Genomic DNA, 26,867 nt, shown 5'->3' with positions numbered 1-26,867 from the left:
ATGATTGCATAATAATTGATGTACATTGGTTATTAGTTAGGAATGAGTCTCCTTGGTTACCAGTCAAATCAGTCCTCCAGTCCAAATACACCTGGCCATCAGTTGAGCTGAAGGGATTTGGAAGTTTTGTTATTTAAAAGTACATGGACTCTCGTCACCATAGCTTGATGCAGCCAATAGCTTGTCCATCTTTATTTGGTAGAGATTTTTTATGCTTTTCCAGATTACCATATTTCCTGTAGCTCAGTGGTAGGGTAAGAAAAGTATTATGGTTCACCCTTATATCCATAGCACTTCAGGACTAGCACCATATGCTAGTATTAGTCTTTTGTTACACCTTAGTATGCAAGATTGGGAGATGGCTAGGGAAATGTGAATAGTGTATAATAGTTTCCATTTAGTTTTAGCTCATTATCCCTTTGACTGCCAGGTTTTGTCTCAGCTGAATAAAATAATCTGTTGTTAGCCCAAGTATTTTTATTTTAAGTACACAAGTTACACTGAAATAGTTACTTGAGATACCTTTTGAGCCTTATAACTGCAGGAATTTCTCTCAGCTGAACAAAATCCTTCAGGGTTATCATGATTAAAATTCCCAAAGGATACCAAGAATAGTCCATCCATCCACCATCCAATCCTGTTGCCCTATGAGGAGGATAGGAGCCCGGGGCTAGGCAAGTTGATCCTGACATTTAAGATGAGAGTGACCAGTCTCACTCATGTGTGAGTGGCATTATGTGAGCAATAAACCCCAACCATCCCTTGGATATAAACCCACACAGGCTCAGTCCGATTGGAGCATTTTAATTACCCACAGAACCACCAGGCGCCATCTATCTATTGCCAGATGCCATAATCCCTTAAGGGGTGGCCATTTGACTTTGAGTTATTGTTTTTATGGGGAGGGGCACTAACCTTCCACCAACCCACTTGTTGACACGTAGGGAGCACGTATGGGTTGGTTATATGGTTACCACCCAGTGCTGTAAATGGTTTCTTGGCTTACAGGAAACCATTTGGCTTGTCACTCAATGTAAAGCCACCTGTAAAGGAAAGAAAAGCAATAAGAAGTGACAGGAAAGTTGGGAGATATAAGAAGAGAGGAGGGCAGGCACAGAAAAAGAATGATAAAGGATAAGGAAGAAGTAGGCAGCACTACATCAAGTGAGAGGATGATGGTCGCCACCACCTACGCCATAATTTGGTTATATGGTTACCACCCAGTGTAGTAAATGGTTTCCTGGCGTACAGTAAACCATTTGGCTTGTCACTCAGTGTAGAGTCACCCATAGGCAGATGGAAGAGGAAATAATGAAGGAAAGAAAGACAGAAGAGGGGGTGTAAAGTCACCCGTAGGCAAAGAAAGAGGAAAAAATGAAGGAAAGAAAGACAGAAGAGGAAGGAAAGAAGAGAGGAAAGGGCAGACATCCAAAGCAGCACTACATCAAGTGAGTGGATGGTGAGCGCCCCCACCTACCGCCACCAAGAATAGTACAAGAGTTAATACACCTTGTAGTGTTAGCTTTCTGATACATTCTTTCTGTTTTTGAATACACACACAGTCATCATGAAGAGAAGACTGAGGGGTGTGCAAGGAACAGCGTGGTGGAATGAAGAGGTGAGACAGGCTGTGGCACAAAAGAAGAAAGCATACAATGAATGGATGAGAAATAGGGGTGTGGAAGAAGTTGAGAGGCGGAAGAGAGAGTTATATGTAGAAAGAAAGAGAGAGGTGAAAAGATTAGTAAGAGAGAGTAAGAAGAGAGCGGATGAGGAATTTGGAAGGAACTTGAGTGTAAAGTGGAGGGACTGTAAGAAAATGTTCTGGAAAGATGTGAAAAGAATAAGACAGGGTGGAAGTGAAGTTAGCAGGGGAGTGAAAGATAAAAATGGTAGATTAATAGTGGAGAAGGGAGAAATAATGAGCAGATGGAGAGAACACTTTAAGGAATTGTTGAACATACAGGATGGAAGTAATGCGAGTATAAGTGGCTGGGGAATGGCTGGGAGAAGGAGGGAGGTGAGAAGATAGGAAGAAATCAGTAGGATAGAAGTTGTGGAAGCAATGAAGAAAGTTAAATTGGGGAAAGCCCCAGGAATTGATGGAGTGTGTGGTGAAATGCTGAAGTATGGGGGAGAGATAGTAGTAGAGTGGATGTGGAAAATGTGCAGATTGGCCTGGGAGGAAGATAGAGTCCCGGAGGATTGGAAGTCAGGTATAATTATTCCCTTGTACAAAGGAAAAGGGGAAAAAGAAGTGTGTGGTAATCATAGGGGCATCTGTCATCGTAGTATAATAGGAAAAGTGTATAGTAGGATACTTCTTGACAGAGTTAGAGAAAGAACAGAGGAATTAGTTGGAGAAGAACAGGGAGGCTTTAGGAAGGGAAGAGGTTGTGTAGATCAGGTATTCATTCTTAGATCTTTAGTGGAAAAGTTTCTAGAGAAGGGAAAGAAGTTGTATGCGGCTTTCATGGATTTGGAGAAAGCATATGACAGGGTGGATAGACAGGGATTGTGGAAAGTATTAAGAATATATGGAGTAGATGGGAAGTTGTTGAATGCTGTGAAGATTATGTATGATGGTGCTAAGGCTGCAGTGTGTGTGGATGGTGAACTAAGTGAATTTTTCTCTTTGAAAGTTGGGTTGAAACAGGGATGTGTCATGTCTCCATGGTTGTTCAATCTGTACATGGATGGGGTAATGAAAGAGGTACAAGGTAGGGTAGTGGATATTGGAGTGGCCCTGGTGAGAGAGGGTAGTGTTTGGAAACTCCCTGTACTGTTGTTTGCAGATGATACTGTGTTGTTGAGTGAAGATGAAGGAGAGCTGCAAGGCTTGGTGGATGAGTTTGGGAGAGTGTGTAAGAAACGGAATCTAAAGATGAATGTAGGGAAGAGTAAAGTGATGGTCTTTGAGAGAGGTGAAGTCAGTGAATGTACAGCGAGATTGGATGATGAGGAATTGGAAAATGTGAGTACGTTTAAGTCCTTGGGTAATGTGATGAGTAAGGATGGAGGTTTGGAGGGTGAAGTGCTTGAAAGGGTACAGCAGGGAAGAAAGGTTGCTGGTTCCTTGAAAGCAGTGATAAGAAACAGGGAAGTGAGAATGGAAGTGAAAAAGTTACTACATGACAGTATTGCGATACCAACTCTTAACGTATGGAGGTGAAGCTTTGACGTTGCTGGAAGGACACAAGTCAAGAGTGAGAGCAGTGGAAATGAGTTATTTAAGAGGAGCCTGTGGAGTCACATGGAGAGACAGGCTGACAAATGAGGATATAAAGGAGCATTGTGGTGTGGATGTGGATGTGATAGGAAGCGTTATGAGGAATACACTGAGGTGGTTTGGCCATGTGGAGAGGATGGAGGGTGAAAGACTGACGAAGAGAGTGTACTGTATGTGAGTGAGGTGGAGGGGGGAAGAGGGAGGGGGAGGCCGAGGATGAGATGGAGGGATGGGGTGGAGAGGTATATGAGAGAGGGGGGTGTGAGTTGGGAGCGGGGCGGTGAAATGGCAGGGGACAGAGCGACTTGGAGGCGATTTGTTTGTGGCCACCCCGAACTGGATTGAGGCGTCTGGCAATAGATAGATAGACAATCATTTTCATGTCATAAGTAAAGAGTAGTTTTAAGGTCATATATTTTGTTGAACTGAACACTTACAGGTGAAGAAATTGACCCCTTGAACCTGGTGGTAACGATTATGATCATTATCTAATTTCACAATATATCTATGTATCAGTATAATATATTAATATATCCATCTCTCAGAATATATTGTACAAGTTAGAGGAATAAAAACTGCAATTCTTTCACATCATCATCATCTGACCCTCCTTTCCCACCCTAGGGCAGTGTGAAGAGTAGCAATGTCCAGACAGCCCAAGTTTGCCCAGTCCAATGGGCCACACTTCCATTCACTCATCATTCAAGCCCTCGGAATCCTGGCTCTATATGACACCAAAATTCGTTCACCACATTCAGTAGCTTCACATAAACGTATCCAATGGAGTCAATCCAAATGCTGTCACATTAAAAAATGTTACCAAATCCCTGATCATGCACTTCTCACAACATTCATCCAGCCAGCTTGATCTCTTATCACTCCCCTAGCCTCACTGATTTCCATACCTCTCTTCCTGACGCACTCATCTACCACATCCCTCCACCTTCTCTTTGGCCTGCTTCGCCTCCTCCCTCCTTCAGATTCACTCAGGTATACCTTTTTCACCTCTCTATTGTTATCCGTTCTATCCACATGACCATACCCTCTCAGTACACTCTCTTCGATTCTGGTGTCCACTGACTTCCTTACTCCGCATCTCTCATTAATCACATTATTTCGTATCGTCTCCACTCTCTGTACTCCACATACATTCCTTAGCAGTCCCATCTCCACTGCTCTCACTCTTGACTTTTCATTTTCATGCCACACTGTAGTCTCACACCCACATGTTAAAGTTGTCACTAACACTCCTTCATGTAAGCCTTGTGTAGCTGAAACACTCAAGCCTCCTTTTCTTATCAAGGCCTTCATAGCACCAGCTACTTTCCTTCCTTGTGTCAGTCTACATTCTGCTTCTTTTGCAGTTTCCTCGTTCTTCTTTCACTGAACCTAGGTACTTGAGCTCTCTCACTAATTCCAGTCTCTCTCCATTCACTGTAATATCCATTCACTGTAATATCACACTGGGATGTTTCATATTTTCATCCTTTTGCAGCTTGTTTCAGATAACACAGTGGCAGAAAAGACACTGCTATAGCTGAGCATCCATATCATACCCTTTCATCATGACTAGCACCATGTTCTAGTGTTAATCTGTTTTACAACTCTGTGTTCAAGGTGAAGAGATAGCAGTTTTAGGCCAAGCTAAAGTGAAAAGGATATAATCAATGTATTATTCAGCGCGTGATGAATACCGGAGCCGGGCGGAGAACCTTGAGAGAGCCAACCAGGAGGTGATGGCTAGGAATGAGGAGCTGCAAGCCCTTGCTGATGAGGCTAGGACACTTAAGGATGAGGTGAGTATTGCCAGGTACAGTGGGGAGGGGGAGATAGTCTGGGAAGCTGACATCTTTTATTTTCATATGGCATGTGACAATTTTTTCCTGACATGTGTATATAGATGTACAGTATTGAATGGAAAACAGCATTACTGTAGCCTACTTATTTGAAAATTTCTTACCTTTAATTTGAAAAGTTGGTTAAGTTTAGCACTTTCTGATCATGATAATTCAGGTCATATAGATGTGTTATTTTACAATAACAGTTCTCCTCTTTGACATCTGTGTGGAAACTTGCTGCCACAGGTCATCCTTTCAGTCACCCTATTCTTTCTTGGTACATTTCAGGTTGATGCGTTGAGAGAGCTGAGTGAGCGTGCAGTGGTGTACGAAGGCACCATGGAAACATACAAGAAAAAACTAGAGGAGCTGTCTGACCTGAGGAGGCAAGTGCGCATCCTGGAGGAGAAGAACTCAGATTATGTACAGCACAACATGGAGCTTGAGGAGGTGAGGAGGGGAATAGCTTTTTACTCCTTTGTGCTAGTGATTGTTCAGATGGAAAAAACATGTCCACATATGTGAAAGTTGATTAGTGTATCGGGTGAGATACAGCAGTTTTGGCCTGATTTGAACCCTCCCTTCTACCACCTTATCCCTCGCCCAGCTGTATATAAAGTACATAGTACTACATACACATGTTCAGTCCCTGTTGATGCTTGAAGAGGGTCCAGGTTGGACTAAAACTGCTACTACCCCTTAGCAAGCAGCTTTTACAAATGTAGATATGTTTCCCATTTTTAACCCTTTTATTCTCATGAAATACTATGTGTCAACAAGTGGGTTGGTTGAGGGTTAGTGCCCCTCCCCGTAAAACAAATAACTCAAAGTCAAATGGCCACCCCTTACGAGATTATGGCGTCTGGCAATAGATAGATAGATAGAAATTATATGATTGCAGAAAGAATATACTGATGTATGAAAGATGTTATCGTAAGGCAAATTGTGTGGTGATGGCCAGAATTAAGTAACAAATAAGTAGAATTTAGAAGAACTGACTGCCCTCTATAAAAGAAGGACTCAGATTGTGTGCAGCCCAGCATGGAATTAGAGATGATTTTTTTTTTTTTTTTTTTTTTTTTTTTTTTTGCTGCCTCCTCTATTTATGGTACTAATGGGCTGGAGAAAGTTGTGATATGCAACCCACCCTTGACTTGTACTAAGGGCTGCTTAATGCCCTTTGTAATCCCAGTATCCCAGACATGATGAGACCTGGTGTATTATTGAAACTGAGTATGCAAAGGAGTAAGCTAATCCTTAATTTATGATGATCAGTTTTGAAATGCCTGTGAGGCTTGGTAGGTGAGAGAAGAGGATACAAGCAAATTGAAATGCACCAAAATGAGAATGTTGAGGTGGGTGAGCTAGGCAACTCCGAGTTACAGGATGAGAATACAGTAGTGTATTGAAATATGCGAGAGAGTTTTGGTAAAAGAGATATTAGAGACGTGATGCAGACAAGTTAGTTTAAGATGGTTTTTTCGTGTTGAGAGGAAGTGGATGGGTGGTTTAGGAGAATCATGGATAATGCTGTGGAGGGTAGAATGTCCAGATACTGACTGAGAAAGGTATGGGACACCTTCAGGATAGAGGATTGAATAGGAATATGATTCAAGGTTATGACATATGGAGAGCTGCCATCAAATGAAAAAACCTACACATACCAGCATGGTCATTGGTCTCGAAGCATAAGCATAAACAGGATATTAAGTGTTTAGACTTCAGTCTATTATAATACAATTAACAATGAGGAAACAAGGTCAGACATATAATATTTTCCACTATGTTTCAGTAATGCTGTCAGAAGTTTAAGACTGGCCATCATGATTTTTGGAAAATTACATTGAGGTGGTTTGGCCATGTGGAGAGGATGGAGAGCGAGAGACTAACGAGGAGAGTATATGCGAATGAGGTGGAGGGGGGAAGAGGGAGGGGGAGACCAAGGATGAGATGGAGGGATGGAGTGGAGAGGTTTATGAGAGAGGGGGTGTGTGAGCTGGGAGCAGGACAATGAAATGGTGTTGGACAGGGCGACATGGGAGCGATTTGTTTGTGGCCACCCCTTACAGGGTTGAGGCGTCTGGCAATAGATGGATTTTAGATTAATAATACAGTTGTAATACAGGTATTATTATTCACTGATATGTAAGAGCTGAACTGGTTGCATATTACAGTTCCTCTTAATTTCATTACCAACAGGAAGTGAAGAAGAGTGGGACCTGGCGACCTCAGCTGGAACTATATAAGAAGCAGGTGGGAGAACTGCACCAACGCCTGGCAGAAGAGGCAAAGAACACCGACAGACAAGCTTTTGAGAACAAGAAACTTACAGAGAAAATGGAGGCTGTGACACAGGAGAAGGATGTGCGTGTATTTTCGTGTCCCACTTGTCCTGTTACTGTATTACTGATAGTTTTTTAACCACTTGCCTGCAAATTATGTACTTTGTGTTTTATGTTAGCTTATGTCAGGTGGTTTAATAGCTACTCAGAAGAAATCTAGGGCACCACATGCATAAGAAAAACCATAATGGTTTTTATTTTGGCAGAGATTTAAAAACTTCATATTTTTCCAGCTGATGATGAACAGTTATTTCCAGGTATTCACCTCACACAAAATCGCTGCACCCAGGGGGTTAATGTAATTGTCCAGGAAAGAGGAGCATTTATTTAGCATGTACATAATCTTTGGCAATTGTGTATCCATCCATCCATCATCCAATCCTATGTCGCCCCATAAGGAGCATAGGAACGTGTGGCTAGGCAAGTTGGTCCTGACATTTAAGATGAGAGTGACCAGCTTCACTCATCCCTGAGTGGCATTACATGAGCAGTAAACCCCAACCATCCCTTGGATATGAACCAACACAGGGTCAGCCCGATTGGAGCACCTTAATCACTCATTAAACCACCGGGTGCCATAATTTGGTTATATGGTTACCACCCAGCGTAGTAAATGTTATGGTTCCCTGGTGTACAGGAAACCATTTGGCGTGTCACTTAGTGTGTAGAGTTACCCATAGGCAGAAGGAAGGGGAAAGAATGAAGATAAGAAAGACAGAAGAGGGAATATAAAGTCACCTGTAGGCAGATGAAAGAGGAAAGAATGAAGGAAAGAAAGACAAAAGAGGAAGGATGGAAGAGAGGAAAGGGCAGACACTCAAAGCAGCACTACATTGAGTGAGTGGATGGTGAGTTCCCCCACCTACCACAAAAAGTACATTTAAAAAAAAAAAAAAAAAAAAAAAGTATATACTGCTTAAAACTGTGTGCAGCTAGTTAAGCCTTTGAGATTCGGGATTCTAAAAGCTTGAGTCACGTGAGAGTGAGTGTCTAGCCCATTTCATTAGATATGCTGTTGACAGTTCTCCCACTTTCATACACTCCCTTTCCTTGTTTTGAGTCATAAATCTTGTCACATCCACAGTTAGGAAAATAGGTTAGGATGATGATGAGGAGGAAGAAGAAACAAGAATTTTAAAACATGGAATGAAAAAATTAATTAGCCTAGGAAATGAAGGTTTGGAAGAGATATATCCATTTAAACTTAATAGCTGGCAGAATTGCTTTAGCCAGCAGGAAGAAGCAACTTTCCAATTTTTTAAAGATGGTCTGTCCTCTGGGATAAAGTAGTGTGTCATATCTTAGATGTATCACCCATTTACTGAGTATCTTATTACAGTAGTTGGTACTCTTTTAATTACCTTCTCTTGTTCTTGTATCCTTTGTAGTTTGTATTTATGGGAAATTTTGATAGGGTGGCGAAGATGATGTGTTGTTTCCTCCTTTAGTATGAGTTTATTTTGAATGAAATGCCAGTTTAAGGGATAAGAGTTTGGTTTCATAAGGTGTTAATGATATTACACTTGTGACTGCTAGAGTTTTTTTTTTTTTTTTTTTTTTTTTTTGACAACGGAGTTGTCTGTGTTAACCAAAACAGACTTCCTTGGTGTGTCAGTAGTAGAGTGACTTGAAATACAGTTGTTCTTAATCATGTGAATGCTCAAATTTTTCAGGTTGAGCAAGTTTTTTTTTTAATGTTCTGAATAAGTACCCAACTGAACATTTTTTCAGTAACATATAGAAAGTATTTTATATTCACCAATGATTTGTACATATGGCCACAGGTATTAGTAAATTTAGACTTAAAATTTTTGAGTTATGAACCAGCTCTTAAAAAAGGGTGAAGTTCATAAGTAGGACTCAACTATACTTAATATTATTGGCATTTCTTGGCCGTTCTGTCAGCATTTAACATTTAACTCTTCTTTCTGTCCCTAGTGTCTGGCAGAGGAATGGGATGCCTTGAAGAAGACAGTACAGGAGATTTAATGCTGTATATTTAATCTTTTGGAACTTTGTCTCACCATTTAATTGCATCCCCAGCGTCTGGCAAAGGAGAGGGATGCCTTGAAGGAGACGATAGAGGAACTTCGTTGTCACATCTCCTCCCTCACCTCCCCCGACACCACTGCATCCTCCCGCCCACCCTCTGACCTCTCCGATGTCGACCTGCTTGATGTGGTACCTCATGAAGTACGGTAAGTCTATCCACCCATCCATCCATCCATCCATCATCCAATCCTACATTGCTCCATGAGGAGCGTAGAAGCCCGGGGCTAGGCAGTTGGTACTGACATTTAAGATGAGAGTGACCAGCCTCACTCATCCCTGAGTGGCCCCTTGGATATAAACCTTCACCAGCTTAATCCGATTGGAGCACAATAATTACCCACTAAGCCACCAGGCGCCAAAATTTGGTTATATGATTACCACCTAGCATAGTAAATGGTTTCCTGGTGTACAGGAAACCATTTGGCTTGTCACTCAGTGTAGAGTCACCCAACAGGCAGAAGGAAGAGGAAAGAATGAAGGAAAGAAAGACAAGAGAGAGTGTAAAGTCACCTGTAGGCAGAAGGACAAGGAAAGAATGAAAGAAAGACAGAGGAGGTCGGAAGGAAAGAAGGATGGAGGAGAGGAAAGGACAGACATCCGACAGCAACACTACATCAAGTGAGTGGATGGTGAGCGCCCCCACCAACCACAAAAGTATGGTAAGTTCAGCGTAAATTCCTTGTGAAAATCATAAGTTCCTTGTGAACTACATAAAGGTTCACATGGAAATAACACAAGTTCTGTGAAAATTTGAAGAGATCTCATGTCACTCAGAACTCTGTATTTAGTGTATTCATTATTATTATTATTTTTTAAAATATAATAGTAATGGTAGGCAGGGGTGCTCACCATCCACTCACATGATGTAGTGCTGCTTTGGGTGTCCGCCCTTTCCGCTTCCTTCTGCCGACGGGTGACTTTGCACTCCCTCTTCTGTCTTTCCTTCATTTTTTCCTCTTCCTTCTGCCTATGGGTGACTACAATGAGTGACAGGCCAAATGGTTTCTTGTACAGCAGGAACCATATAACCAAATTATGGCACCTGGTGGTTTAGTGATTAATTAAGGTGCTCCAATCGGATTGAGTTGGTGCAGGTTTATATCTTAAGGGGGGGTTGGGGCTTATTGTTCACGTAACGCCACTCAGGCATAAGTGAGGCTGGTCACTCATCTTAAATGTCAGAACCAACTTGCCCAGCCCTGGGCTCCTGCGCTTCTCATGGGGCAACATAGGATTGGATGATGGACCATCCACTCACTCGATGTAGTGCAGCTCTCGGGTGTCTGCCCTTTCCTCTCCATCCTTCTTTCCTTCCATTCTCTTCTGTCTTTCTTTCCTTCATTCTTTCCTTGTCCTTCTGCCTACGGGTGACTTTACACTCCCTCTTCTGTCTTTCCTTCATTCTTTCCACTTCCTTCCTGTGCACCAGGAAACCATTTACCATGCTGGGTGGTAACCATATAACCAAATTTTGGTGCTTGGTAGTTTAGTGGGTAATTATTGCGCTTCAGTCGGATTGAGCCGGTGAAGGTTTATATCCAAGGGGTGGTTGGGGTTGATTGCTTATGTAATGCCACTCAGGGATGAGTGAGGCTGGTCACTCTCATCTTAAATGTCGGGACCAACTGCCTAGCCCCAGGCTTCTACGCTCCTCATGGGGCAATGTAGGATTGGATGATGGATGGATGGATGGATGAATGGATGGAATAATAATAAAACCAGTTGCCATTGCTGTTTAGTACAGATGGTACTCATCAAAATTCAGCAGTATGTTTTATAATATTACAGCTGTCTCCTTGCAGGTGTTTATCATTACAGTTAGCAGTGGAACTTTCAATAGTAATGTTTATTGATTTGCTGGATATTTAGTTTAAAAAAATAAATATCATCATCATCATCATCCAGACCTCCTTTCCCACTCTAGGGCAGGGTGATGAGTAGCAACGTCCAGACAGCCCAAGTTTGCCCACTCCAATGGGCCACGCTTCCATTCACTCATCATTCAAGCCTCCAGAATCCTGGCTCTATCTGATACGCCGAAAACTTTCACTACATTCTGTAGCTTCACATAAATGTATGCGATAGAGTCAGTCGGAACGCTGTCACATTGAAAATGGGTGCCAAATCCATGATCATGCACTTTTCTCACAACATTCATCCAGCCAGCTCGATTTCTTGTCAGTCCCCTGGCTGATTTCTTGTCAGTCCCCTGGCCTCACCAACTTCCATAACTCTCTTCCTCACACTCACATCCATCATATCCCTCCACCATCTCTTTGGCCTACCTTGCCTCCTCCCTCTTTCAAATTCGCTCAGGTATACCATTTTCGCGACTCTACTGTTATCCTTTCTCTCCACATGACAGTACCATCTCAGTACACTCTCTTCGATTCTGGTGTCCACAGACTTCCTCACCCTGCATCTTTCACTAATCACATTATTTTGTATCCTATCCTCTCTCTGTACTCCACATACATTCCTCAGCAGTCCCATCTCCACTGCTCACACTCCTGATATTTCATTTTCATGCCATACCATAGTCTCACATCCACATGTTAAAGTTGGCACTAACATTCCTTCATGTAAGCCTTGTGCAGCTGCAACACTCAAGCCTCTTTTTCTTATCAAGGCCTTCATTGTACCAGCCGCCTTCCTTCCTTGTGTCACTCTACTCTCCTTTTCTTTTGCACATTTTCCTCTCTTTTCTGTCACTGTACCCAGGTATTTGAGCTCTCTCACCTATTCCAGTCTCTCTCCATTCACTGTAGCATCACTCTGGGAGTCACTTTCTCTCTTGATTACCATTACTTTACTCTTTTCTACATTTACTGTCAAGTCCTGATCCTCACAGACATCGGCAAAGCTCTGCACAAGTCAACCAAGCTCTTGTCTGGTACAGTAGCACTGCATCATCAGCATTCAGCGAATTTGAGATACTCCATCCATCACCATTCGTTACCAGCGCCATCCCTGTCTCCATTACTTGTGGTTTTACTTCTCTTATCACCCCATCCATATTTATATTGAACAACCACAGGGACATCACCCAACCTTGTCCCACACCCACATTGATCATGAACAATTCACTTAGATGCCCATTTACCCTTACACATGCTTCACTACCATCATAAAAACTCTTGATGGCACCTAGGAGCTTACCATCTACACCATCCTTGCACAAAACCTTCCACAATCCTTGTCTGTCTACTTTGTCGTATGCTTTTTCCAGATCCATAAATGCCGTAAACACCTTATAATTCTTCTCACAAGCCTTCTGCACTATCTGTCTCGCTGCAAATATTTGATCTACACATCCTCTGCCACTCCTAAAGCCACCTTGTTCATCACTCACTAGGACTTCTGATATCTCTCATACTTTCTCTATAAAAATTCTTCCATATACTTTCACTGCATCACTCAGTAAACTTCATCCATCCATCCATCATCTAATCCTACATTGCCTCATGAATAAACTTATGCCATGATAATTCTTGCACTCACTTCACTCTCCTTTATTTTTGTACAGGATTACAATCACAGCCTTTTTCCACTGTGCTGGCACAGTTTCACTCATCCACGCCTTCTTACATATCTCCAGCAAGCACTTCACTCCTCACTCTCCACTGCATTTAATCATCTCTGCTTACACCTCATCAACCCCAGCTGCATTCCCATTTTTCAGCCGCTTCACGGCGTTCTTCACCTCTACATCTGTCATGTTTCCTGGCACTGCATTCCTTCTCTGCACACTCCCAAAACCAATCATATTTACAGTGGCTATGCTGTCTCTCATCCCATTCATCAGGCTTTCAAAATATTCATTCCATCTGGTCCTTACTTCACCCCAATGAGTTAATAATCTGCCACTTACATCCTTCACACTTTCTCATATCTTTCTGCGTCATCCCACCATGCTGTACCTTTCTTCTTTGTTGTTACTCTTGCCACACCACACAGTGCTTTACCATTCCTAACTAACCAGTCCCTGTGTGCATTCCACAGGCCGTCCAGATCCATTTCATTCCAATTCACTGATTCCAACTCCTCCCGTACTTTGGTCCTGTAATCTGCCATTTCTTTGATCCTTGGCTTTTTGACTTTCAGTCTTTCTCCCCAACTGCTTCTCTCTCCTGATCCACCCCGCTCCTCTCAGCTTGATCTTGCATACCACGTGCATATATGTGACAGACTTCCACATCATCCTCTGACAGCCCTCGTATCAGCAACCATTCACAGCATCGACCTCTCTACAAGCACATAATCAATCATGCTCCTTTTAACACGATCCCCATTCCCTCTATACCATGTATACAGTATTTATGTGTGTCTTTGTGTTGGAAATATGAGTTACAGATGCACAACCTCCTTTCCTGACACATATCCTTCAGTCACTTTCCATTATCATTGTCTCAGGTACTCCATGACAACCCATTATGTCATCCTCAGGATTGGTGCCTACTCTTCCATTCATATCGCCCATTACAATCACTTTATAACTCCTGGGCGTTTCTCCCACTGCTTCATCGAGCTCATCCCATACAATAAGTAAATAATTATGAAAGTGACTTATAATAAAGACTTGTTGCATATTTTTGTCACCCTGTCTTTATGTGGGAAAAACAATTAGGATGATGATGATGATTGTCTGTACTCAGGTTATTTTGTCTTTCTTCACATAATATTATCTATCTTTGGTTTAGTGGGTAATTATTGCACTCCAATTGGATTGAGCCGGTGAAGGTTTATATCCAAGGGGTGGTTGGGGTTGATTGCTCATATAATGCCACTCAGGGATAGTGAGGCTGGTCACTCTCATCTTAAATGTCCGGACCAACTGCCTAGCCCCGGGCTCCTATGCTGCTCATGGGACAATGTAGGATTGGATGATGGATGGATGGATGGATGGATGGGAAAAAGAATGGAAAACTGGTTAAGTTTTGATGACGTACTATATTGTTATAGCATGTTTCTCTGACGTTGTATAGAAGCAAGATATTTTACAGCTGTGAAGCTTTATAAAGGTAACTTAGCAGCTCTAATGGATATTTTGGATAAAATGAGGTGACTGTTAGGTAATTAATGTTACCATTGCCAGTTATGTACAGCAGGTTGAGGTTATGTCACCTTTTATATGTTTCTTTTTTAAATCATGTCCACAGTAGCTTCCAGAAAAAGTACTTATTAATGTTCTATTGACACCTAAACACTGAAATGCCAGTTTCTCCAAATTACATTAACCCATCCTGTCCGGGTGGCATGAATACACGACGACCTGGGGACATCCGTGTGGCATGTATACATAATCTGGTGTTTTGTAGTGTTATTGTTATTGTATTCTTATTATGATTGGCTTGAGCCAGTGAAGGTTTATATCCAAGGGGTGGTTGGGGTTGATTGCTCATGTAATGCCAATCAGGGATGAGTGAGGCCTGTCACTCTCATCTTAAATGTCGGGACCAACTGCCTAGCCCCGGGCTCCGATGCTCCTCATGGGGCAGTGTAGGACTGGATGATGGATGGATGGATGGCATTATATTATATTATACTATAATTTTATAATATAGGTTTAACTGAAAAATTGTAGTTTAAATAATGGTGATTTTTAAGAAAAACACCTGCTGGTGGTTTGGGTGGTGAAAACAACCCCCGGACGTGATGGGTTAACAATTGTAAGGAGAACATTATTATATTTTGAAACATACCCTTTACTTCCAAGGAATACCTGTATATACAGTAACCATCAATGTTCTAGTTATTAAAGTATGCTATGTGGTGGTACAGGGAGCGTCTGATCCGACTGCAGCACGAAAACAGCATGTTGAAGCAGCGTGCAGCTGAGGGTGGCGGCAGCAGTGAGCAGTTACCAGTGTTGCAGACACTGGTGGCAGACCTGCAGGAGCGTCAGACATCACTCACGCAGGAAAACAGGTGGGAGCTCAACCGAGAGCTGAATGGGAGGCTCAAGGGATCTATCTCCCCACCCAAATTCCCATCAGGATTGTCATTAGCAGAGGAGATGGGTAAGAAATATCATGGATCCTCCTCCCCACCTGCCTTCCCTTCTGGTTGCGCATTCTTTGATGCACGGTTTAGTCCCGATATGAGTAGGAAATTAAGGGTATTTAAGAAAAACCTGAAGTGGGCTAGTGAGAGTGACTTGCTAGTGCTACGACAACCAAAAGGGCTGCTGTCCACTAACTTTCTAACATCTACTCTCCCTTCCTCGCAACCTAGATCCCTCCCCCCTGTCCTCCCTGCGGTTGCCTCTTCATCACTTGCAACCCAGACGTGCAAGGAGGCCCCCATTGTCATCCGCCATATCCACGAATTCAAGATGTCTCCTTCCCCAACCAATGAGGATAGCGGGTGTTGTCGAACGTCCCCCAGCAGTTGTGAGGATGGAGGGGAAGGCCACACCTCAGACTACCCTGGTACCTTGGACTCAGGAATATCAGGAGTCTATTCAGGGACACTGGAGTCTGGAATCTCGGGGGTGTATAGGTGTTTGAGTCCAGTGATACCCTCAATAGTTGAGGAATGCACAACGCACCATGTGACAGATATTATCCCTGCCCTAGCTGGTCATAGGGTTTCCTCTCCTACTATAATGCATCACTCACATCCTGCCCATACCTCTTGTGTCCACTGCTGCTCAGACAATGGTGAGGGAAGTGGGAGGGAGGCTAGTAGAGCCATTAGTTCATCTCCACTCCCTCCTCCTCCTCGTCCCCACTCAGTGTGCTCATACAACCCACCATATAAATACACTCAGCGCACCTCCCCACCCCCCACTGCCCACCCCAAGCACTCCTCTGGCTCCCCACCATCTTCACCCCACAGCCATTCCCCCTCGTCTGTCAATCCAGCCAACCCCCTCACCACACTCTACCTTCCTGCAACCATCATTGACCTGTCTGTTGTACACACAGAATCAGTTCGTTCATCTCTCCCAAAGCTAAGCATTGACCGCACTTCACAAGCATTGGTCTCCCCAGTTTCCTCCACAGTTCAGACCTCAACAAATGGTCTCCCTGTTTCTCCACAAGGTCGTAGAACTGGATCAGGATTTACCCGTCCTGCTCTCCTTCCTGAGTCACCCACCCCACACAACTCCCCCCGTTTACCCAACAGCATTTGTGCCACTCGTAGTAGGTCAGGGAAGAGCTTGTCATCAACTGCACTGAATGAGACCTTTGTTAAAGACAGACCAGTTACACAAGAAACTCTCGTTGGCCGGTCTAGTAGTCCAGAAAAAAATCAGAAACAGCCAGAATTAAGCAAACCAAATGCTGAAAACCGCAGTACCAGGGTCAGTGTGAATGGCCATGTGTCAGATTCTCAGAGTTCGGCTCCAAGTAAGACCAGAGAAAGCCAGTCTTCTATTGTCAGAGTGTCACCTAAGGAGCAGGGTAAGGCATCTAGCATTGGTGATGTGAGGAAAATTGAGTGTTCACCTCTTTCTGCTGTGCCGCTTCTCCCTCATAGATCACTGGAGAGAGATGTCAGAGCTGAAAAAAGTGATGGCAGTGATTCATCTTCTACTTGGGAAAAGAAAAATGTGAAGAAATTAGCTCAAAATAAAGTAGAATTGGCCCCAGTTGCTAAAGGGAAAGAGCCCATCACCACCTCTCATGTCAAGGAACACAGACCACCAGTCTACCCAGTGGTTAAGTATTCCAGTGGGAAAACTCCACCTGACTCTACAGGAAAACCTCCTGTAATAGCAAGTTCTCAGCCAGCACCTGTGTCTAGGAAGCTGCCAGAAAAGAAATGTCTGAGCTCCAAAGGCAGTAATTCTCCAATGAACAAGGTCAAGAGTGCATCAGGGAAAGATATAAACTCCCCATCACAAATCCGATCTGGTAATCATGTCAAGTTCCGGGACCCGGTGGTGAGTCAAGTGTCACACGGTGGCAGTGATACCCCTCCAGCACATTACTCTCCAGCATCACCTAGGGAGCGCATGTCTCCACCTCCAAAGAACATTAATTCAAAATCCATCAAGTCAAACGAGAGTCCACAAAAAAGCCGAAATGAGGTCACACTTCTCAGTGACACTCTGTTCACACGTTTTGAGCTTGCACCAGAATCTCATAAGTCTGCAGCTCTCCAGCCTTCTGCCACAGACACTGACACTGACCTGGAAACATTAGAACGTAAACTGACTCACGGGATGTACACAGCACCCCTTGTGAGCTCTGAGTCTTGTACTTCTGTTAGCCCAGATGATGGTGAAGGGGACCCATCAGCAACAGATTACTGTACAGACAATGGCTCTGACATAGATTACAACCCTGATAAGTTCAAGCCATATAGGAATAATACACTTACGGATGCTATGAAAGCTGGGAAGCTAAACACAGTAAATTTGTTATTAAGAAATGAAAAGCCTGAAGAGAACAAAGATGAAAACATGGCTGACAATGCATCATCTATTGCCCGGACTTACAGCTTTTTCCGCCGAAACAGTAAAACCAAGAGTCAGCGGAAAGTAGCAGCGAAGGAGCAGCATCCTGTATCACCATTGACAGCCCATGGAGGTGTGGTAAAAGTCAAGAACAAAACTGCTAAGGTGATGGTAGCTGAAACTTTTAATGCCATGTTCACCCTGTGTACTCCTTGAGCAATCAGATTCTCAGGTTATGTGGAGTAGGTATGTGTTGCAAATCTGGTTTCTGTTTACAGTGACGGACATTGCTAAGTTAATGTTCTACTCAGTCAGACTGACTTGGAGGTTTATGCATCACCATTTCATAATCCCATTTCCTGTTGGGTTGCTCACAGTAGGAATGCTGGTGGGCAATAATTAGTAAAACTAACAGAGATATGGGTGTTCTGCAAGTTTCACTGTAATTTATAAACTAGAATTTGGATGCTGATATGAAATGTGAAAATTAGGTTGCCTGTAAGTCTGCTGTGTGAGATGTTTTTGTGTCATACAGAAGAAAATTGATATTTTTGATCATATACGAAACACAGATAGTGCCAGCTAATATTTGTCAAATATCATTCAACCAGTCTCACTCTGCTGCCAATATGCTTGCTGGAGAATAGACTGAAATAGTTGTGTCTCTGGTTCTTGGATGCATTTGTCCATTAGAAGGGCAAGCAGGATGGTAGCAGTAATGTGAGAAAGAATGAGAACCATGGGACAAGGAGTAAAAATGAAGAGAGATAAAGGCCCCTGTGCTCCTGATGGGGTTATAAAGGATTGGATGATAGTTGGGTGGTTAAAAAAGCAAGCAAATTCTTCTCTTGGCTGCTTTTGACTGATGGACCGAAGAACAGGAGAAGAAGGAGATGAGGAAGAGATGAAAGAAGGTGTTTCAAGAAGAAACTCGGTGATGTGGCGCCCGGTTATAGCAATCTAACCTATCTCAGTTTAATATAATAAAACCTTACCTACCCTGATTGATCTAAACTAACCAGACCTAATGTGTACAGTCAGAGTTAAAAGTTTACATACTGTTTCACTACATTTACCTCACATTTTGATGCGATGCATCATATCAGAGAGCATCATCATCTGTTGTCTGAGAAATATAGCAAACCTCTCTCTCAGAATATTAGCTATCAGAGGGAAGTAGAGGAGTGAAGTGTTGGACAACTTTTGTCCCTGACTGTACACCTAAGCTAACATAGACCTATCTTAGCTTACCTAATTCCTTGTGTCACTTCCTATCCACCTTCTAGTCACAATACAGTACTTCTATATGGCAGCAGCTTTTTAGGTTGTAAAGTGATGCACGATTAGGAAAACTCTTGCGTAATAGCATGAAAGTGCTTCAAGTGCAGTGTTAAGTATCATGGGGAGTTTAAGTACCAGTTTGACATTCCTCTCTTCCTGAATATTCAGTACCCAAAAATGCATTTATTATAGTTAGCATTGATAAACAGTAAGTATATATATAAATTTAACTTATTCAGATTTTGGTCCTGTGCTTCATCTGGAAAGTCATTTGTACATACACTGTGTACAGTAGTTGAATTCAAGTTAGCCAAAGCTGAGAAAGAAAAAAATAATTAGAAATTAAGATCTCAATTAGAATCCTACGTGCATGACATAGGTAGACAAAATTGCGAACAAATGCATTTACCCCACCCGGGCAACTAGTCAAGGGGTTGTATTCTCATCGGCTTTGGAGGTTGTCTGTCATCACTTCCACAGGTATTTATTTTGCTATATATTGCTTATGGCACATCATGATCTAGTGGTAAAAATGGGATGGCTATGTATGGGTTTGCATGGCAGCAGGTTTTTTCTGCCATGAAATGGCATGGAAAAGAAGGCTGGTCATCTACCCTTAATGTACTGTCCTCAGGCCCTATTTCTTTAAGGGAATTGTTGTTGTTGATCAGCCCCAGTCTGTCTTGCTGAGCAGACCCATCAACCACAGGTAAGCAGCCTCCCCTGCAGGGCCATCCCATGCAATGAATAAATATTCCCATGTGGTTGACAGTGCCTTGCTGTGGCAAGGCACTGGGAAAAGTGTGGAGCTTTGATTCCTGGGTAGATGCTACATTTATGCCTCCAGCCAGTTAACAGGAGCACCGGAGTAGGCTCCACTTCACCTTGTGATCTGGTTATATGGTTCCCACCCAGTATTGCAAATGTTTCCCTAGGTTACAGGAAACAATTAGACTTGTCAGTGAGTGTAGAGCAACCTGAAGTGGAAAGAAGAGTTATAAAAAGTGACAGAAAGGAGAGAGGGAGAAGTAGGAAGAGAGGTGGGCAGACATAGAAACAGAATGATAAAGGTAAAGGAAGAAGCAGGCAACACTACATCAAGTACATGGATGATGGTCAACATCACTTACCACTAATGTGGGTAAAATGGGATTGACTTACCATTTCATATTAATACAGTAGAAACAAAAATTAAATGTGAGGAAAGGTGTGCTAGAGAGCCTTTCAAGCCGGTGATAATATGACCCGAGGTGTGGCGTGTACCCCAACCCCGGATGATGTGGTGCTCTTGTGCATATACATACATACATGCCTTAGGTTAGAGGTGGAACTGCAGTATTGTGCCAAACTATAGAGTTAATGTCGCTCATCACACACTGTATGCTGCGTCTTCTGTAGGGGCTAGTCTCGGTGTGCATTACCCTACGTTTATTTATAACAATCCACAGTATCTAAATTGTGTTAAATTGTAATTATGTAGGATGCCTGGTATTCAGGTGGTTAGAATACTCCAGTTAATGTGATAGCTGTGCACAAGGTGACAGGAAGATTCTTTTTAATCTCATAATGCCATGACGAGAAGAAGGATGGTCACATCATAGGGGATAAAGTGAAACTGGCTGTTACCACTATGTCTTTGGCTGCCAGGTAGTTTGTAGCTACCTAAGTAAGATCATAAAAGTGGAAAGGATAGCTCTGTAAGTATTTTATACAAGCAGTTAGTTTGTTGTATTTTTAAGTTGCTGACACCCCCTGCAGAAGGCAAGGCAGAGGTGGGCATGGCCTCCTCAGTGTGAAGCTTGTGCAATCCATTATACTAGTTACCCTTAGCTTGTGTGCGCTTGAGCCACTGCTTGTAGAGTGAGAGGGATATAGTCCTGTTGGCATGGGAGACTGAAGCACGTTTTCCTAAGTGATTTATTTTGCATATTACATCCTTTTATCCTCAAGGAATCTGGTGATTGGAACAGCCTAGTCAGAGTTATGGCCTTGCGTAGGTGTGATCCCTAAGAAGACTGGAAGTTTTGCAATCATGTAATGCCATCAAGGGAAGTAGGTTGGTTGTGTACCCTTAAATGGACAACAGCAGCCCAGCCTCAGAGCTCTAGGCATTGAGGTGGGGGTATGCTGTGATTTGGCAGTTACTGTTGTATTACTGAGGCAAACTATATCTTTAATGGAAATAAATAACCTAAAAGAGTATATTAAAGTGTAATGTGCCAAATAAACATTAAAGAGAAAGTGCTAGAAAGCCTCTTTACCAACAGGAGCACTCCCTAATGTTAGGAGGATAGCCAATGTTTTGTATTTTGCTGTAGTGTTTAAGTTCCCTGTTTGTATTATTATTTTTTGTCAAGCATGAGTCCCCCCCCCCCAAAGAATCTGGATTAAGGGTCATTCATAAATGACATACTGCAGGATGGTAGCTGTTGTAATTTTGATGTTTTGATAGCATGACAAGGTTTTATGACAGTTATTGTCATGATCCATGTCATATCCTCCATCAGAAGTATGTTACCAATAACAGGAAAGGTGAGTGACAGCAGGAGTTAGACTGAAATGTGGTGTGTCATTTATGAATGCTGCTCAGTAGTTCCTGCATTCTTGTTAGTTTAGGTGGCTGTCCAGCACCTCTTTCTTTGGGATTTGTTTTTGCATATTGCATGATATTATTCTCTTGTAAATTACTTATGTCCTTTTAATACTGACAAGGATTACAGTACATAAACAGTGTATGTTACAACAAAATATCAGTATGTAGAAGTAGAGAGTTAAGGAAGAGTTTGCTAGGAGAGCCTCCTAAGCTGACAGGAATGTGACCCCAAGTCACTCCTGTGTGCTGTGTGTCTTTTCAAGAGGATGATGTTTGCCTTAGGGTATTTTATGACCTTGCACTCTAGTGCTAATATTAGGCAACCTCTGTCTAAGTAAATGTATTGTGCAGCTTTAATCATACATTCCAGTTTTGTCTTAACTATGTGTTATTAATGTAAAGGTACAAAAGGTGTGAAATATTTTTACTTTTGTAAAGCTGCACAGTATCTAAACTCTACCACATATTTTGGAAAACAGCCTTTTGACTGAGATATTGCCATCAACTGAGAGACTTCCAAATATATGAACAAAGTTTTCTCACGTATCCTGCAACCCTCAGTGGTGAAAACACACACACACACACACACACACACACACACACACACACACACACACACACCGCTCGCTGGTGCAGTGGTAACGTTCCCGCTTGCCAACTGGTGGACGGGAGTTCGCGCCTCGCTCAGGTTGCGAAAAGTTTCACTGACGAAGTGGGTGGTTACTGTCCCCCTTGAGCAAGGGGACGGGTGTGTGCATGTGTGAAGGTCACAGCCTTGCCCTTAGATCGGACTATATGAGCTCTCAGCTCCCTTCCGGGAGGGTAAAAGCTGACAATCACGACCATCCAGTGATCCTGACCGACCCGGTGAATTACACACACACACACACACACACACACACACACACACTGTCCCTGGCTGTGTTCTGGTCTAGTTTTGTCTTCAGACTCTCAGTACCTTTTTTGAATTATAATATTCAAATTTTATTTGTGCCATTTTATACTTGTACCACAGCTTGCTTAAAGAAGAAGTATGGTACAGAGAAATTATCAGGTATATCACAATGACTTCATCTTGCACGATAATCTATGTTTGTGTAACAAAAACATACCTCAGATTACAAAATGCCAATTTCTGTAGCCCTTGTAGGAGGATGACTTCTCTTTGCATTTATTCTTAGGTTACCTGTTTTTGGATTTCGAGAGAGTGAGAGATACAGTATAGAATAGTGTTAGGTGATATCAATAAAGTAGGGCACAAAATGATAATAGATTAATACTCTCAGGCAGTTATGATTCACTGTCTGGCATTAGCTGGAACAGGATGCAAAAGTTGTTCCAACCATGATATGATTAATGGTAAAAGTTTGAACATTCTTAAACTCCTGTGATTACAGTAACTTGTAGCTGAACGAAATTATCTCAGGCTAGCAGGAAAAAAGTATTACAGAAAACATGACCATGAGAGAGTTAACGTAAGGAATCATTACTTTTATATTCTGGTATAGTACTGCAGGTGTGTTTGGCAGCCATTATGGTTAAATGGCGTTATTATTGGAATTTTGGTGCAGTGTTGCCGTCATATTATATGAGGCACACTTGATATTCTGTGATATATGTAGTTTCACAGTTCTTATGAAGAATTCTAGAAGACATAGTTTCTTTTGTCATAGTTCCCACTTACTAATAGATTTAATCGTTTCCTGTATTTATTATTTGTTTTATGTATCAGTTTTCTGTCAGAAATGTGGCATTGTGTAACTAGTAATCAAAGACACTGTAAGTTCAACGTAGTTTGTCATAGGAATGTTGTTGTGGATGCTTTCTCCTCAGTTGATGTTATTGTTTGGAATGCTTTTGGAGGGTGGATATGATTATACTTCATCTCTGAAGCACAGCACTTTACAGTAGTAGCTTTACATCACTTGGAGGGGGAGAGGGACTCAAAGAAAGAAATAAGACAGCACAAAGTAGCTGTGCACAAGATCAAAAAATTATCAGGCAGGAGGGGTTTGATGATATCCTAAATGATCAGTACAGCTCATAAGGTCCAAGGAAAATTAATCACTTGTTAGTTGAATGTCATCATCATCAACCGGACCTCCTTTCCCACCCTAGGGTGTTAATAACAAAACTTAGTATGGTTAAGATATAAAATATCATCAGCAATTGCATCCTTATGAAAACAGAGATTAATAGCCTGTGGAGGTTGTTGTTGATCAACCCCAGTCAGTCTGCCAAGCTGACCCATCAACTGCAGGCAAGCAGCTGTCTCTGCAGGGCTGTCCTATGCAGTGAACTGATGTTCCCATGTGGCTGACAGTGCCTCACCATTTTGGTTCCTGGATGGATGCCACATTTGCATTGTTCCACCTAGTTAACAGGGGTTTCATTGTAGGCCCCACTTCACCCTGTAATTTAGTTATGTGGTTACACCCAGCTTTGTAAATGGTTTCCTGGATCACAGGAAACTGTTAGGCATGTCACTCAAGTGTTGATCCACCTGAAGTGGAAAGAAGAGTAATAAGAAGTGACAGGAAGGATAGGGAGAAGTAGGAAGAGAAGAGGGCAGATACAGAGATAGAGTGAGAAAAGTGAAAAAAGCAGTAGGCAGCCCTATATCAGTTGAGTGAGTGATGATCAGCACCACCTACCACTTGGCCTGTAGGGGTAAGACCGACAGATATTTAGCTGTAGTGTATCCTTTGCCTATATTGTCAGATTGTTTTGTGAAGAATATGTTCCAATACTTTTTTCATTAAGTGTACAGGATATTTTAGATAAATTATTCTACGTCAGACACAGCCCTAGCTCCAGAACACTGCCATACAGTTATGAGGAGGGTGCAAGGAGATCATACTAAGTAAACTATAAACTGTAAGGATAATCTTTTAAAGAGACTTAATACAGACACATACTTGAATGTTAGCTTCCATATAGAACAATGCTTCTAACGCATTGAGTGCATAAATTAAATTGATTTGCTAGAAAATTGTTGTATCAGCACCAGACAACTGAAACATGAAACTGCCTTGTGCTGTGTTTGTGCCTGCCAAATTATATAATCAACTTGATGTTTCTGTTTCTGAGTGCCGATTTGTCAGTGCACTGTATGTGGAAGGGAATTAAGATATGAAATGGCAATTTTCTTCTCATGTTTAACCCATTGAGCCTGGGGATGTCTTATTTGTATTTGTTTTATTCTTGCCATCTTTTGACAATTTTAGTCAGCTCAGGGAAATACTTTTCAGATGGGAGGGGTTAGATAAAGCCTTTGATATCATCTTCACCAGTAAGAGATAATGAACTCCCTAGATGAATATAATTGTCTGAAGGTAGCAAGAATATACTAAACTAATACATCCTCTGAATGGCGCAGTTAATGAAAGCTTGGAATATTTTGCAGGAGGATTTCCATCAATGTAAATTGGTAATTGAGGATAAGCTGTGCCTACATGTTTATTTATGTCGATAACATTGCACACTAGCGCAAGGAGTGGCTCCAAACACGAGGAGTAATATTATTGTGTGGTGTTGCATGGTTGTCAGTGGTTGCATGTGTGAGCCCCAAACTGCCCCCACCATGACTTACCATAGTACACCTTGTTAATCACCACCTCTCTTATTTGTTTTGCCTCACACAGACTCTTTTTTTTTCTTCTTCTTCTTCTTCTTCTTTTTTTTTTTTTTTTTTTTTTTTTTTTTTCTATCTTTTTACTCTTTTGTTTTCATACACCCATGTACCCTGTTTTTACTTATTTTACATTACTCAGGCTCTCATGTCTCGTACTCAGGACAACTACATTTTGTTTATATTTCTTTAATTCCCTCTCAGCCATCGTTTACCTCAATTTCACTCTCTATTTTTACTCTTTATTTTCACTCTAACCTAACTCTTATCACAGATCTTAAGTTATTACAATTCCTTCTTCCCAGCTGTTTCTTTACCTCTTTCCCTACTATCCAGTTTTCTTTCAGATTTTGTTGTCTCATCTGTTTCTCACTTACATCCTTTCCTGTTACCTCACTGCATTTTTTTTTCCTGTTTCCTCTCACACCCTTCTTTTTGTCATGCACTTGTTTTCTCTGTTACCTCTTCCCCACTTTCTCATATGTTGGGTTTCCTTCACCTGTCTTTCTTGTTACTTCCATCTCACTTTTTTCCTGTTGCCTCTCACTCTCTTCTCTGCTGTAGTTCTTTCCACGATCGCTATCCCATATGTCACTTTCTCCCTCCTGCCATCACCACTCCTCATATCTTCTTTTCTCCTCCCATCATATCTCCTCCCCTTTTTCCCCTCTCAGTCCACCATTCCCCTCTTCACTTTCTGCCCTCTGCTTCACAGTTTCCTTTTTTCCCCATATCTCCTCTTTTCTCTCCCTCCCTCTTTTCTCCTCTCCACTTTTTTCCTCCCCTCCTTCTATGTACCCACATATACACACCACCATACCTGAAGCTGCACTCCCAGTCTTTGCCCAGCTCGCAGTACATGCACTATATTTCATACTCAGCTGTCTTGTGTGTATATGTGTGTATATACAGTATATGTATATATATATATGTAGATGCAATGTTGCCATTCATGTATATTATTCTGCACTATATGAAAATGTGTAATATCCCCCCAAAATATGACCCAACTTGACTCAAGGAATATGTGTGCTGTGTGTGTTTCATAATTAGAGTATAGTTTTGCTGTTTAAAGTTCAGGTTCTTCATCTGAACTCTGTTCTCCATGTCAGCCCAGGAGTATGGAATATGAAGTGTTGCGAGCTGAGGACAGAGAAGGTGTTGCAATTTCAGTTTCCCAGTTCAGTTGTGCTCCTCTGATTTCTCGAGCTGAGTCAAGACTGAGCTCACTTCTGTACTCATCGCATATGTCTGCTCACAACAGATTAACATAGTGCTCTTTAGATTATTGTGTACCTCTGTGTTTTAACAGACTCTAACCACCCATGGCCAAAACAGATTGTATAGTTCTTTGCCATGCTTCCATACACCACTATCAAATCAAACTAAGGAGGAAGTTGCTATTAAATGACAGATGTTGTTTCATAAAATTTTGCAGTTTCTTAGCATGTACTGTATGTTGTTTTACAGGTATAGTCTAATGCTAACATCAGT

The 26,867-nt window shown here is 42.1% G+C and overlaps 1 protein-coding gene across 1 annotated transcript in view; it reads left to right on the top strand.

Moving 5' to 3' along the window:
* Positions 1–26,867, top strand: part of LOC145410375 (protein Hook homolog 3-like) — a 200,823-nt gene that overhangs the window by 154,931 nt on the left and 19,025 nt on the right. Inside the window, exons 8-12 of the mRNA XM_080280527.1 lie at positions 4,910–5,025; positions 5,356–5,517; positions 7,267–7,431; positions 9,453–9,607; positions 15,243–15,389. Of these exons, the coding sequence (XP_080136653.1) occupies positions 4,910–5,025; positions 5,356–5,517; positions 7,267–7,431; positions 9,453–9,607; positions 15,243–15,389 (745 nt within the window). The remainder of the gene's footprint in view (positions 1–4,909; positions 5,026–5,355; positions 5,518–7,266; positions 7,432–9,452; positions 9,608–15,242; positions 15,390–26,867) is intronic.

The sequence above is a fragment of the Coenobita brevimanus genome, chromosome 85 (genome assembly GCF_032717465.1).
Source record: "Coenobita brevimanus isolate Jiangsu-jjx chromosome 85, ASM3271746v2, whole genome shotgun sequence".
Taxonomy (NCBI): domain Eukaryota; kingdom Metazoa; phylum Arthropoda; class Malacostraca; order Decapoda; family Coenobitidae; genus Coenobita; species Coenobita brevimanus.
Note: the sequence above shows the minus strand (reverse complement) of the source record. Positions and strands in the feature narration are given on the sequence as shown.